Source organism: Salvia miltiorrhiza, chromosome 8 (assembly GCF_028751815.1).
Source record: "Salvia miltiorrhiza cultivar Shanhuang (shh) chromosome 8, IMPLAD_Smil_shh, whole genome shotgun sequence".
In the NCBI taxonomy this organism is placed as follows: Eukaryota; Viridiplantae; Streptophyta; class Magnoliopsida; order Lamiales; family Lamiaceae; genus Salvia; species Salvia miltiorrhiza.
The window spans coordinates 29036566-29051548 of record NC_080394.1 but is presented as its reverse complement, the minus strand read 5'-3'; the positions used below and the strand labels follow the sequence as shown (position 1 = coordinate 29051548).

General features: G+C 37.4%; 1 protein-coding gene across 1 annotated transcript; it reads left to right on the top strand.

The window, feature by feature from the left end:
* Window positions 1-523: 523 nt before the first annotated feature.
* Window positions 524-6490, top strand: LOC130997510 (importin subunit alpha-4). The gene is made up of 10 exons (XM_057922845.1): window positions 524-1058; window positions 1780-1876; window positions 1960-2051; window positions 2122-2253; window positions 2401-2586; window positions 2732-2895; window positions 3058-3136; window positions 3954-4082; window positions 4276-4403; window positions 5772-6490. The coding sequence occupies exons 1-10, from the start codon at window positions 822-824 to the stop codon at window positions 6154-6156; spliced, it is 1629 nt and encodes a 542-aa protein (XP_057778828.1). The 5' UTR covers window positions 524-821; the 3' UTR covers window positions 6157-6490.
* The last annotated feature ends 8493 nt before the right edge of the window (window positions 6491-14983 follow it).

The window sequence follows — 14983 nt, the reverse complement described above, 5'->3', positions numbered from 1 at the left end:
TGATTTTTGTCCACCAACAATGTAAACTTCACAATAAAAATATTCGCCCACACTATTTCGACATCAATGCGTTGTTGAGATTGCAAAATATTTGGCATTGAGAGAGTACCAACTCCCTATTAATTTGTTCTTTGGCAAAAATCTTTTCCACCAAGCAGAGAACGACACAATTCTTAATAAAAATGGTTAGTGTATTATGAGTGGAGAAAGAACCCACTTAAAAAGTAGTATTAATGATGATAATTAATTGTATCGTGAATGAAGAAAAGAACTCATCATGTAATAGAAAATTTCCAAAAATTGAAATAGACTAATTTTTATGGACGTCCCAACCTGATAAAAATGAATTTTGTGGATGAAGGAAGTATAATTTAAATATGATCATAATAGATATAAAAATTATTTTATGTAATTAAAACTAACACTACAAAAAGAATTAAATGTATGAATAAGAAGGTAAATATAGTTGCCCATTTTTCAAAGTTTAGGTCATAAAATAACGAGGAGCTAGAAGTGTAAAAACAACGTGGTTCTAAGTTCCATAAATTGTGGTCAAGTTTCCGTCAAGGCATTACATTACAGCGAAGTAAAATGGGAGCATTTTGTATAATTTAAGGCTACAGCTACTATATAAGATGGTAATTTGGAGTGTGGGTTAGAATTTGGATAAATGGGTCGGATTGAGACTTGGGTCACCCATTTGCGCGTTTTCTGTTCTTGTCTTCTCAACCCCTTTCCTTACTCTTGAGTTTATTGCTTTTACTACCTTCCTCTGTTTCTCTCTCGCCCATTTCATCAAACACAGCAATCGGAACTCAGCCATGTCGCTGCGGCCGGGCAGCAGGGCGGACGTGCGGAAGAAGGGCTACAAGATTGGCGTCGACGCCGAGGAGGCGCGCCGCCGGAGAGAGGACAATTTGGTCGAGATCAGGAAGAGTAAACGGGAGGATAACCTCCTCAAGAAGCGCCGCGAGGGCCTTCTCAATGGCAGCTTTCCCCACCAGACGCCGCTCTTTCCTCCCGATCCGTCGCAATCCCCTGCAGCCGTCGAGAAAAAAGTTTGTATCCGTTTTTTCTCCCTTCTTTTCTTTTAGAAAATTACTGCCTATTGACTGTAGATTGATATAATACTTGGTGATCTGTCATTCTTTTGATTACTGATTCGAAATTGAGGGTGCGTGTGTGGCTCGGTTTCCCTTTGTTTAGAGTTTAATGAGAAAATAATGATCTGATAGTTTTTGAGGGTATCTGAGTGAAATAGTCGGTAGATTTGATCTGTTTGGTATCTTATTGGGTCTCTTGAGATAATGTACGAGGAGAAAGGCTCTCCTCCAGTGATTTTGATTCTGGACTGTAATTAGTTGTCCTAAAATAATTACCGAGAAATTGAGGATTGGTGCTGAAAGATTCTATAATGACATTCTATTCGCGATGTATTTTTGGCATGATGTATAATTACATTCTAGTAAAGTGCTGAAAATCAACCAATGGATGATTGGTATTCATTTAACTGTGACGATTACTTCCTGTTGAAGCTTTTTTTATGCTAATTAACTTTTTTCCAGTGGTTATATTTCCAAATGTTTGAGATGGGACTTTAGAAGGGGCATACATATCCCGGGTTTTTATGCTATAAAATTATTGTCAGATTTGTCAAAAAGAATTTCTCACACTGGCTCCATATTGGGGGCAGCTACAGTTTCTCAATTCAAATGGTGATTTACTAGCACTTGATGCAATCTTTTTTACTATGATGCTCACTGTGGATTCCTCTGACAGTTAGAAAGTATACCTTCTATGGTGCAAGGAGTGTGGTCAAGTGATACAAATGCTCAATTGGAGGCAACTACCCAGTTCAGGAAGCTTTTATCTATTGGTACTATCTTCAAAAGCCTATATCTCCTTCCTTTTCGGGATTATATCTTCACAATACTATTTTGTGACGTCTCATTCTTGCAGAACGAAGCCCACCTATTGATGAGGTGATCAAAGCTGGGGTTATCCCAAGGTTTGTTGAGTTCCTTGCAAGGCACGATCTGCCTCAGCTTCAAGTAAGCGCTTCACTGGGACATTTCTTTGATTATCTTAACAAAAAATAATAATAATTTTTTATTTACTAAGTTTGAAGCTGCATGGGCTTTGACAAATGTTGCTTCTGGGACATCTGAACACACACGAGTTGTTATTGATCACGGTGCTGTACCTAAGTTTGTAGAACTCCTCAGCTCTGCCAGTGATGATGTTCGTGAGCAGGTATTTGGAGAGGTTTTCTCATATTTATGTTACTTTCCAACCTAAATATCGAGATTGCAAACAACTATAAATGTAATTGGTCATCATTTGTTATCGATGTCCAAGTGAGTGCTAATGCATCTGCCCTTAACTGCTCTTTCTATGCAGGCAGTTTGGGCTCTTGGTAATGTTGCAGGTGATTCTCCAACTTGTAGGGATCTTGTTCTTGGGCATGGCGCTCTTATGCCTCTGCTAGCTCAGTTGAATGAAAACTCGAAGCTCTCCATGCTGAGAAATGCTACATGGACACTGTCAAATTTCTGTCGTGGGAAGCCACCTACTCCATTTGAGCAGGTTGTTAGAATATAAGATCTAGTTTCTTGGTAATTTGAATATTGGGATGTTGCAGAAACTTTACTGGACATTGCCCTTCTATAGATCTTCTTTTATGATAAACTAACCTTCTAATTTGACATTGTCTTCCTATGCACCTTTTCAGGTGAGGCCTGCATTGCCTGTTCTTCGGCAACTTATTCATTTGAATGATGAGGAGGTTCTGACTGATGCTTGCTGGGCTCTTTCTTATCTGTCTGATGGAACAAATGATAAAATCCAAGCTGTGATTGAGGCAGGTGTCTGTCAACGGCTTGTAGAGCTCCTACTGTATGTTCCGGTTCTTTACATTATATAAATTATATTCTTGTCAAGTTGTCATATTTCTTTCAGTTCTTGGAATTTTATACATTGCCTCTGTGCAAAAGTGCTAATGTTTAGTTATCAATCATATGTTGGCATGTTGCTAACAGCAATTTCTTTCTCATGAAGCCATCCATCGCCCACTGTTCTAGTACCTGCTCTTCGGACTGTGGGGAATATTGTCACTGGTGATGATGCTCAGACACAGGTATATGACTACTCCATACAGATTACATTTTCTCTCTGCCTACTATTTCTTCAGAACTTGGTGTCTTTTAGCTCTCCAATTAAAGAATAGGAGAGGAACGTGCATCCAGTAGTGGTAAGATCTTATCTAGTTATAATGAAAATTGTGGCCCCTATTCATACCCTGAATACAAATGGTTCAGATTTTCGGATATATACTTTCATTATGATTACGGATAATAAAATGACTAAATTTTGTTGTAAAATTTTAAAGGTTATGTTTCTGTTGCTTTAGTCTTCATATTTCTTTCTTACTTATTTAGTCTAGTTTCATAGTTATAAATCATATTTTGAAATATATAAATGTATGCATTTATGCATGTGTATAAATTTCGGCCGAACAGTCGTTACCGCATTAGACACAATATTATATATAAGATTTTTGGTGTTTCTATAGGTCTACTGGTTTACCGTATTGCAGATATCCCTAGGATCTGGTCAAAAATTGGCAAGTGTGAAGGATTTTATTAATTAGGTGGCATAGTTTCCTGTTTTAAGATCTCAATTTGATATATATGGAAGACACTATCTGTAGAATCTTATATGCATGTACTCTTCTTTGTGTAATGTACTTTGGGACCTATTCAGGCAAGCATCTTCACTTTCATAGGCATGACTTGCTGACCAGTGTAGTACTAGTGAGACAATTATAAGATTGTTAGAATTTAGCCTTTTCAGATGGAACATTGGACACAAACACTTACAATGCTCATTTTTTGGGGTTTGTTGGCTTTGACTTCATGTTCTCAGAATGTTTACTCAGTTCATTTATTTGGCAGTTTGTGATAGACAATCAAGTGCTCCCTTGCCTCCAACAGCTGCTTACTCAAAACCATAAGAAAAGCATAAAAAAGGAAGCTTGTTGGACAATCTCTAATATCACTGCTGGTAATAGAGCTCAAATTCAGGTACTCCCCTCCCTTGGAATAAGGAGAATCCGTTTTATGAAATACATTTCACACGTGTAATCCATGAATAAACTTGAGAACTTACAGCATCAGCTTAATCAAATACAGATGAATGGACACTAATTGACTTTTTCAATTTATTGGGGTTTCTGCGGTTTGCTATATACATCTCTATTTAATTTCTTTGGAACAGGCTGTCATTGAGACGGGCATCATTCTGCCATTGGTGCAACTTCTTCAACATGCAGAGTTTGACATAAAGAAAGAGGCTGCATGGGCTATCTCGAATGCAACCTCTGGTGGATCTCCAGAGCAGATTAGGTATGTCAGGCTTATGTTCTGTATAAATGCAGAGGCATATTACTTAAATTTTCAGTTGATTGCAATGCCTCTCTAGAGATAATCTTGGAATCACTCAATAACTGATTTAAAAGGAATAGGTTGGTGGTCCATAGTATTTTGGAATGTCAAGACACGCTAAGTAGTCCCTCTGCCCTCAAATAGAGTCCCCTCCCCATTTCACATATACGTATTAAGAGAATGTAGTTATTGTAAGATAAGTAAAATTTCTAGAACAATTTTATTAGTATACTCTTATTTACTCATTCAAAATGACATATTGAAATCCAAAGAACATACAGTAGGGGTATATTAAAGGAAAAGTATAATGCACGTTTAATAAGGATCGAGAACTATAATTCCGTGTAGTGTTAAAAGCTTTGATAATGGGATGAGTTATCCTATAAAACTAGGTGCTTACGCTAGGTGTGTAGGATAAACATCGCCCTGTATGCCTAAATGTATGTATGTGTGTATACATGTGCACCAATACTTGAACATCTGTTGGTGTAAAGGGCTAATTTTGTTTTACTCCCACTTAACTTGCTGAGTATCACTTTGCCCCCTTTTGGTCTTATTGTATCACTATTCAATTTTAACTCTGATTTTACACCATTTACTTTTAAAAATAACAACAGCCTCTTACCGATGTCAAGCCATTATCATAATGCAAGAGAATAGCATGTGTACACCTCTCATCATCATCATAATCATTATTAGTACTAAGGATGTGCACCTATTATGCTTGCTGCCAACAGATATGTGCATTAATATATTTATACTTATTAAACCAATTGAAAGAAATACACATGATGATCGTCTTGCTTATCATTGGCTTTGGCTTATGAGGAGCATCGACTTTCATTGTTTTAAAAGATAGTTTCCCAAATCCAAATAATCTTTTTGGTAATAAGGCCATACAGGCAATGGACTTTTGTGGTTGTATTAACAAATCCACAATCCATCCAATATTAATATCATTTAAAACCTATCACAGTGAGCTGGTATTTGGGCCTTTGATATAGGTTTGACTCAAATTAATACTACCACTATTAGTTATTTCTGTACTTCATTTATGAACTATTGGGTATTTTTTGTTCATTTTCTACTTTGTATTTTTCTTAATCATACAACAAACAGTCACCCACTTGCAGTGATGTTAGAGACATTCTATACCATAGGCAAAATTAATGTTATTTCATGCGAGTTAAGGTTTATCATACCTTTCAATTGTTAATGGCTCTGGTAGCAGGGATCAGCAGAGACTAATGTCCTCGTATCTCATCTTTCGTTTTTATGATTGTGGACCTCCACATGCTGACTGACTACATGTAAAATTTCAAATTGCAGATTTTTGGTGACTCAAGGTTGTATTAAGCCTCTGTGTGACCTCTTAATCTGTCCAGACCCAAGGATTGTTACTGTATGCCTGGAGGGACTCGAGAACATTTTGAAGATAGGCGAGGCAGATAAAGAGAATGGCCAAAATGGCGGAATCAATATATATGCACAAATGATTGATGATTGTGAAGGACTGGACAAAATAGAGAATCTCCAGAGCCACGACAATAATGAAATATATGAAAAGGCTGTGAAGATATTAGAGAAGTACTGGGTCGAGGAAGACGAGGATCAAAATCTGGCTGATGGTGCGGAAGCAAATCAAGGAGATGGAGGTTTCAGCTTTGCCAATGGTAAGCCAAATGTTCCTCCCGGAGGCTTCAACTTTGGTTGAAAAGGTTTTATGAAGTGCCTTCTGATTTCAAGTTTGCTTAGTTTTCGAGTTTCAAACTCGGTCGTTGTGTCTGTGTCTGTGTCTGTTTCTGTTTCTTGTCTTCCTTCGTCTGTCATAGTTTTTGGCCTCGCAGATCATCTTTTGGATTGTTGGAAGTGTAAGCTTGCTTTAAATTGATTTAGTCCTTTTTACGTACGGTTGTTGCGTTACAAAGAAAATACTTCACGCCTTTGGGTTTTGTACATTTAGGTGTAGACTTGTAGTCATTTCAAGTCTCGAGAGAATTTATCTTTCTTTTCCAAAGTCTTTAATTATAAGTATATGTTTATACCAAGCTTCGTTGTTTTGTACATTTTTTTGCTATTTAGTGACAGTAAAAGATGTAGAAAGTATTGTACCTATTTGCAATGGATAACCTGTCGCATATTAAAAAAAAAAATTAGACATCAGAATGCCATTTCAATCACTCAAATCCAAAATAACATAAAATAGCATTATTTTTTTCTGCGTTAAGGCGGCTATTCATAAATCATACTCCCTCCGTCCCTAAAATAACTTCCTCTTTTTCCATTTTGGGACGTCCCCCAAATAACTTCCTCTTTCTTTCTTTCCATTTTTGGAAACCTACTCCACCACTAATAATACTTTATTTATTCTTACTTTTCACTTTTCACCACTCTCAATACTAATTATAACACTTTTCACAACTTCCAATAATAATTATATCACTTTTTCTCCTTTATCAATACACTTTACAACTTTTTATTAAAACCCGTGCCGTCCCCAAAGAGGAAGCCATTTCAGGGACACTCTAATATTTTCCATTAAAGGAATACTTTCCATTAAAGGAATGGGCATGTGAAGAACGTGGCATCCATCACTTCACTTGTGCACACTCTAATATTTGCAACACAAGTTCTTGTTTGATTGGACGAAAATGTCCATGCTCTTATTCTTGTTAATTAATTATCCTTAATAATGTGGGATGACTCGCCTACTTGTATTTATTGCAACTGCCTTCAAAAAATTTGATTCATTATCTAAATGATGTGGACCAACTCCCCTAACTGTATTTATTGCAACCCTCCTTCCTAATTTTATTTGGAGTATTCCTTAAATAATTTCATCAACGACACAATTGTAAGTAGACCTCCAAAATTAAAGAGATTTTTTGAAATTTCTTTACAAAAAGTTTAGGTTCTTGGTTTTCTTATAAAAAAAACGTATAAGCTCGTGATGTCATATAAGAATTTTCTAGTAAAATCCCACCAAAACAATGTCAATAATAAGAGCATCACCAACGCTTGCACCCACTCCAACAATGGTATTGCACTCACTTGGGTGCAATAGATTTTATTTTATTTTTGAATTAGTTTTATTCTAGTTTCCATTTTAAATTTACAATAATTGATAAATTAAAATTTCATTGAATTAAAATTCAAATCCTACATTGATTGAAATAAAGTTGCAATACAAGAAATTAAAATCCTAAATTACTTAAATTAAAACAAACATAAAATAAAAAATCCTAAAAATCTAGCAGATGTTGTTTCGTTGCTTAATCTCCGCCACCTTGCACATGTGAAACACCAATTCGTCGGGATTCATTTGACAGGTGTCCCGGCTCATCAACATGCTATCGGCGAGGTCACGTTGAACTTGGGAGAACGTTTCCATTGCAGTCACCATATTCGCCATGTACCCGAGAGCTTTTTGGTTATCCTCCGACGTCTCTTCGGCCTTTTTCTTGCCTTTCCATTTGTCTCTCTTGGCCGCCTTTTGCCCTTGGGGCCGGGTGGAGATACTCGCGTCGCTAGAAGTCGTTGTGGGAAGACCGTCGGAGCCCTTTGATCGTTTGTCCGAATGGACATCGGAGTGAACATCCTCGCCGAGACTTGCAAATTTCTTGGACTCGCGCAAGATCTTCCATGCATGCGGATACCGGAATGGAACACGGTACTCGGCTAGCCACATTGCCTCTGCTTGCTCCACGATTTGACCATCACTCATGCCTGATTTTCATTGATCGTGACATTTTTTGTGCATGGCCTCAAACCTCTTCGAATCCTTCGCCACCCGTTGAAAGTGAGATTTGATTTGCGTGACGTCGCGTGAAATAGATCCTCGGGGTTTTTCAGCATTGTATTGGGTGCAGATGGAGCCCCAAAACTTCGCCCCTTTTTGGCCGACACCCACCACAGAGTCGTGGGTGTGCTCGCAATACAAACGGCAAATTAGCACCGTTTCTGGCGGATAATAGTTGCTACGTTTGGCCGCCGGCATAGAAGCAATCTCCTCCACGTCGGGCTCGGGGTCGGCAACGGCGGCAAAGAGGGGGTTCAAATTGGTGGCCGCCGCTTGAAAGGCATTCGATTCTTGCGTGAACGGCGAGAATCCTTGCCTGGAAGCATTTGATTCACCGGGGGATGGATTTTGAGGGTGTTCACGCCAATAGTTGCTCCAATCGCCTTCCATTGCTATTTGTTGAAATAATATAAGTAGAAGATGAAGAAGAAAATGAGGAGAATGATGAATGTTTGAGGTATTTGTTGATATATATATAGAGGTGCTATAAGAATTAAAAAAAAAAGAAAAAAAGCCAACGGATACAAAAAAAACGGATAGAAAAAAACGGCTACTGCCGATTTTAATTTTTTTTTTCAATTTTCCTTTTTTTTTTTTGGTTTGAAAAGGGGCGCGTGTTTACCCCTCCTTCGCTCCCACAACAGCCTGGTGCGTTCCATCGCCCCCCTCCCTTCGCACCCGGGTGCAGCAACGCCGCTAGGTGCGATAGGCCGGGTTCGATCCGACCTTCGCACCCAGCATTGGTGATGCTCTAACGACTTATGAATAATCTATATCTTAAAGTCACTTTAAAGAGTTTATACGGTAAACCATCACTTCGTAAATTTAATTACCAACAATGAAAGAAACTTTAAATTACTAGTTCTATTAAAATAGAAATTTCGACATCTTTACAGTTGGACATATGTCCAAAAATTATGGGGTACTGTGGTTTGGTCAATTGTCAATTCTCACTCCATATAAGTTGTCGTCTCTTTGCAAAGTGCTTTCCAAAATTGACAAAAAGCATTTCAAAGAGTAGGAAATTTGGGAAACCAGAAAACGCCAAACACTATAATTTTCTCCGTTAAAATTCGAAAATAGTTGAAGAGACGAAACCTATCACACTTCTTTTTGGCAAAGAGAAATACATAAGACAAAGTTTATAGTGACACTGATTCATTTAGTTATCTTTATTGGAAGGCTTATCTAATACCGTGATATATGTGTGTTTTATAGTAAACTAAACATGATTGAAAAAAATAAATTGGATTGGGTTAGTTCAACTGCATAAGGAATACACTTCCATAAATAAAACATCATACTTATTTATAATTAAGAAATAATCTTTCCAAATGAAGCGGGAATGACTCGAGATGAAAAGACATAGGAAACTCCACCCACTTAGGAGACACATGCGGCATGCCAACGTCAATCATGCCAATGATTTGCATTTCTAATGCATGGCTTTTAAATAAATATATACTCTTTATATATATATAGGAAATAAAATGATGAATGTCTATTGATGTAATTGAATATAAAAAATTGTAAAAGTAAGACTATTTTTTCCTGGGGAGATAAACAATTATAAAATACTGAATTTTCTTTTTCTCTTGTGTGCTAAATATTGCTGCATGAAGATTGAAGTGGACGTGCGTAATAATTTTTTACCTTCATCAGAGAGATTGATCGGTCAAAACAAAATATGTAATGTTTAGTTTGTTGTGAGCTCATTTATGATATTTATCCACATCTAACTTACATTTATCAGTATTCATTGGAATGAAAACTGTTTTTTATTTTTATTTTTATTTTTATTTTTTTAGAATAAACGATGAATATATATCCCTTGTTTTGTTTTACAAAAGAAAAATCATTCTATAATCAAAATAAGCTATTGCACTTTGTGAACAAAAAATAAAGTGTACCTATTGCAGTAAATTGGGTTACTCGAGATTTAATTGTCCCGAGATTTTTCTAGATTGAATGGGCCCGAAATTATTTTTATCACAAAGGTTAGGCCAAGACTTATAAACCATGACTAATCCTATGCAACACTCTCCCAAAATTAAGTCACATACCCTATTCCAACCAAACAAGATATAACATTATTAATCTTGTCTAATCTTATCAACCGAACACCCCAAGAAGTAAGAATCACAAAAGATAAGGTACATTATTACTGCTTTCATTAGTAAGGAAACAAGTTGCTCTATGATAGGGTAGTTGAAATTGGATTCACATTTCAAAATGGTATTGTAAACACAAATTTTTGTATTTCAATTTGATAAAATACAAAAACGCGTTACAAAGATAATTTGATAGATTTGAAGATAGATTTATGCGGGTTGTAATCTCTAGTTAATCCTCTGATTCTTTTCTTCTATTTGATTCTTGAACAAGTTCGAAGGTTCTTGAAATACTTGATTTGATGACGATAAATCCAAAGGGCTTCAAGCCATGATTTGAATTGTACGTCGAAGTTGATTTGATTTGGAGAAGAACGTCCTTAGAATTTTGTAAGAACACCTTGAAGCTTTCGATCTTGGAGATTTGAAGATCTTGATCACTTGAAGATTTGAAGGTTTGATCACTTGAAGATACTTGAAGAATACTTGAAGACTTGATAGAATTCTTGAAGACACTTGAAGAATACTTGAAGCTTTGATAGAATTCTTGAAGACACTTGAAGAATACTTGAAGCTTTGAATAGAATTCTTAGAGATGCTTGAAGCTCTTCAATTCTTGCAAGACTTCACTTTGATACTTGATAGAATTCTTTGAACTCCTCAATCTTCCACTTCAACATGCGATACTAGAGAGGATTCTTTATGCTCTTCGATCTTCCACCCCTTCAAGTCGTGATAATGAGCACCCCGACACCTCTATTTATAGATTTTAGAGATGGGCTTCATGGGCTTTATGGGCTTTGGGCCTCCATGCATGGGCCTTAGGGCTTTAGGTGTCCATGAGCCCATTAATTCATTTATATTAAATATTAATTATATATCTATTTAATTTAGGAATAAAATCCCATTTAATAAAATAGAAAATATAATTGAATATTTAATTCATGAATTTACACGTGGCACGATTTAATTCGACGACAAATTTAATTGTCTACAAATTGCCCCATCGAGACTTGTTTATGGACGAAATGCCTTTGGTAATAGACGAGTCTCGAAATTTATTTTTTTGATAATTTAAACTCTTATCGAGGAGTTCTTGACTTGAATTTGAATTTATAAATAGTTTATACTCATATTTAGGAGTTCTTGAATTTCTTTGGATTTATAAATAGTTTATACTCGTATTTAGGAGTTCTTGAATTTTTTTGATTTTTTTAATAGTTTATACTCGTATTTAGGAGTTCTTGAATTTGGATTTCACTTTGACTTTGTAAATAGTTTATACTCGTATTCAGGAGTTCTTGAATTTCTTTGAATTTTGTAAATAGTTTATACTCGTATTTAGGAGTTCTTGAATTTCTTTGAATTTTGTAAATAGTTTATACTCGTATTTAGGAGTTCTTGAATTTGGATTTCACTTTGACTTTGTAAATAGTTTATACTCGTATTCAGGAGTTCTTGAATTTCTTTGAATTTTGTAAATAGTTTATACTCGTATTTAGGAGTTCTTGAATTTCTTTTGAATTTATAAATAGTTTATACTCGTATTTAGGAGTTCTTGACTTGAATTTGATTTTTTTTTTTTTTTCAAATTGGGCTATGTATTTACATCAAAACCCGTGTTTACAATTCACCACTTGAATCTATCAATTTAAGTAATTGGGGCTTTATATGTATATGTCGAGCCCACACGTTTATTATCAACTAGGCCCAATATTTTATATCTGGCGACCCTTTCCAGCAACACAACTTCAATTCCAGCTAACTCCACTGTCCTTTTATCTTTTTCGCAGCAAGTTTTTTTTTGTTTTGTTTTTTGTTTTTGCCCCATAACCGAAAAAGGAGAAAGTTATGCATAGAAAAGTACTATGGCATTAAATGTAATCTGCATCAATATTTTTTGTTTTCTTGCTTTAGAGCCGTTGCATTGCAGGCTGGAAAACAGCTGGAGCTTCAATTTGTTGCAGGCTGGAAAACAGCTGGAGTTTCACTCTTCATACACTGGCAGCTAGGTTTAGGGATTTGGTAGCTAGGATTTTTGGTGAGAAGTTTTCCTATAAATAGAGACAATGTTGCCACTCTTCCTCATTCAGCAGGTCAGGCCATTTCTTTTGACGCCACCTTCTACGCCTTTTAACATCTCAATCTGCAACCTTTCTCATTTAGTCAAATTTTAGCAGCCAACAACTCTCTTTTAACTTCACATTTTAACCCCAAATTTCCATTCTCTTCTTTCCACACTTAGAATTTCAGAACGGCAGAAATCTTCATTCATCCTCTGCCAAGAAGCTTCAAGAAAGTAAGTATTCTTTAACTATCTTCTTACGATCCAAATTTCACCGTTGTTTATGAGGTAGACGAGATCAGGCGGAGGCAGACTGCCCTGTTCGTCAAGGTGGAGGAGCCTTCCTCCGATGGCACTTGAGAGTTTGGGCTGAGAACGGAGATGGTGTTGAAAAGCAATACGGGTCGACAGAGCTATGAGAGACTGCTCCGATTTGCCGAACGTCTAGCAACGACAGCAGCGGCTGACTCGTGTCAGCGAGCCAGAGGGAGGCGACGACCCCCACCAGTCTTTCAGGCGCGGCGGTGGCTGACCGCGTCGGAAGAAGGGAGCGCTAGGGCTCGACTTTTCTCCCTCAAATTACGATCTTCCGTTCAGAGTTGAGAAGGAAAGAAGCAGCGCCTAGGACAGCGCCGGCTCACCGGAAATCACAGGACGGCGGCGTTTTCAGGCGGAGCAACGTCGACCTTGGGGCGACAACGTCGCCTGAGATTTCAGAACCGCAGCGGAGTCATGGACGAAGGTGTCGGCCGTTAACCGGATTTCGGAGAGCAGCAACAACGATTTCTGATTTTGACGAAATTAGGGCTTCTTTTCCATCCCTTCATCTGGCTTGAGGGAGACGAATTGAGGAGAGGAGGAAACAGCCGAGAAGCAGCGCCCTCAGCTGGCCGTCGTCCTCGCCGGAGCAGCTCGCGGCGGAGCTCGTGAAGAGATAGATTGGGCGAGGGAGAGAGAGGTCTTGAGGGGCGTTTGAAAGAGGGAGTGAGAGAGAATGAGAGAGAACCGATTGTTTGGGGAGAAGGATTGGGCTTTTCTTAAAAGGAGTCTGGTAATGTTGGGCTTTTTAAATTAATCTTTCACCCATAAAACTTGGCCCAAAATTATTAATAAACAGAATACTTCTTTGATGGCGCATACGCTGATTTTTTTTATTTTTTTTATTTATTACTCCCTCCGTCCCATAATAAGTGGCCACATTTCCTTTTTCGTCTGTCCCACTATAAGTGGCTGCTTTCTAAAAATGGCAAAAGTTTACTTTAATTAAGTCAACAATTACTCACTAATTTGGTCAACAATTGTAGGCCACTTTCTACAAATGCCAAAATTACTTTAATTAAGTCAACAATTACTCACTAATTTGGTCAACAATTGTAGGCCACACTCTATTAAAATATATAACACTCAATTTCTTAATCTCCGTGCCGAAAAGAATGTGGCCACTTATTATGGGACGGAGGGAGTATTATTTTTTTTTCAACAAGTGAACTCCAAATTTGAATATTACTTATTTTCCTTGCAGTTGATGGCGAGAGGAGCTTGGAAGCTTGTGTTAAAGATTGACGTAGTCTCATTAAACAACTTCATGGCAGATTTTGCCCCAAACGAGATGCTTTGAGTATTTGCAAAGTTCGGAATCTATTGTCATCTTTCTTTCAATCTTGACATCTCTGTCAGCCCGACGACTAAAGACCATCCTCAGAGAGTTCATCCAAAAGTCTGGCAGCAGCCCATCTAAGACCTTATCTGAGTGATGTTTACTTTGCACTTCAGGTGGCTCAATTGGCTTTTAATCAGATTTCGGGTGCGCTCGGATCTGGGCCATTGTGAGTCCAACCTTTGAAGATTGCTGGTTACATCTTCTCTTTGCACACATTTGAACAGGCTAGATGACTCAATGGTGTTCTATTATGTCTGGTGAACATGTGTTTCAATTCTACAAGTGGATTCAACTTTAGCTTGGAGAGAAGTGAAGTTGGCGATGCATAGCTGACCTCAACGCCAGATGACTCAATTCTTTGACAGGTCTTGGGTGCGCTCGGACCTGGGATTGTTCGAGTCTGGTTTGAGTGAGGTTGTTATGTTTGGCATCTCACGAAATTGGGAGAATTCTGCACAGCGACTCGAGAAGATTGAGTCTTCTCTTCTTGATGCTTAAGCCAAGGAGAATAAAGCCATCGTCAGAATTGCTTTGATCAAGGAAGAACTTGCTATGATAGAGATGTGGGAGATGGAAATGTCGTCGTCCTTCAAGCAAAATAGTGCCTCATTTCATACCATCCGAGGTGCAACCCAAGAATTGAAAAGAGAGTTTGACAAACATAAAGCTGCACTTATTGACAAGGAAATGCTGAGGAATTTGAAGACTTCAGAGTCACTTTTGATCTCTGCTCAGAGAGCTTTGGATGATCAAGACCCATTTGCTTAGTATTTGTGCAAACCGTAGTTTCTATCATTTTCCTCTTTTGATGACTCTCATTTGGTTTGTGATGGATATTTTGACATCTTTTTCTCCAGATACTTGTGCTTTTTTTGATGACTTGATCTTCTTCTCAACCTTAGAATG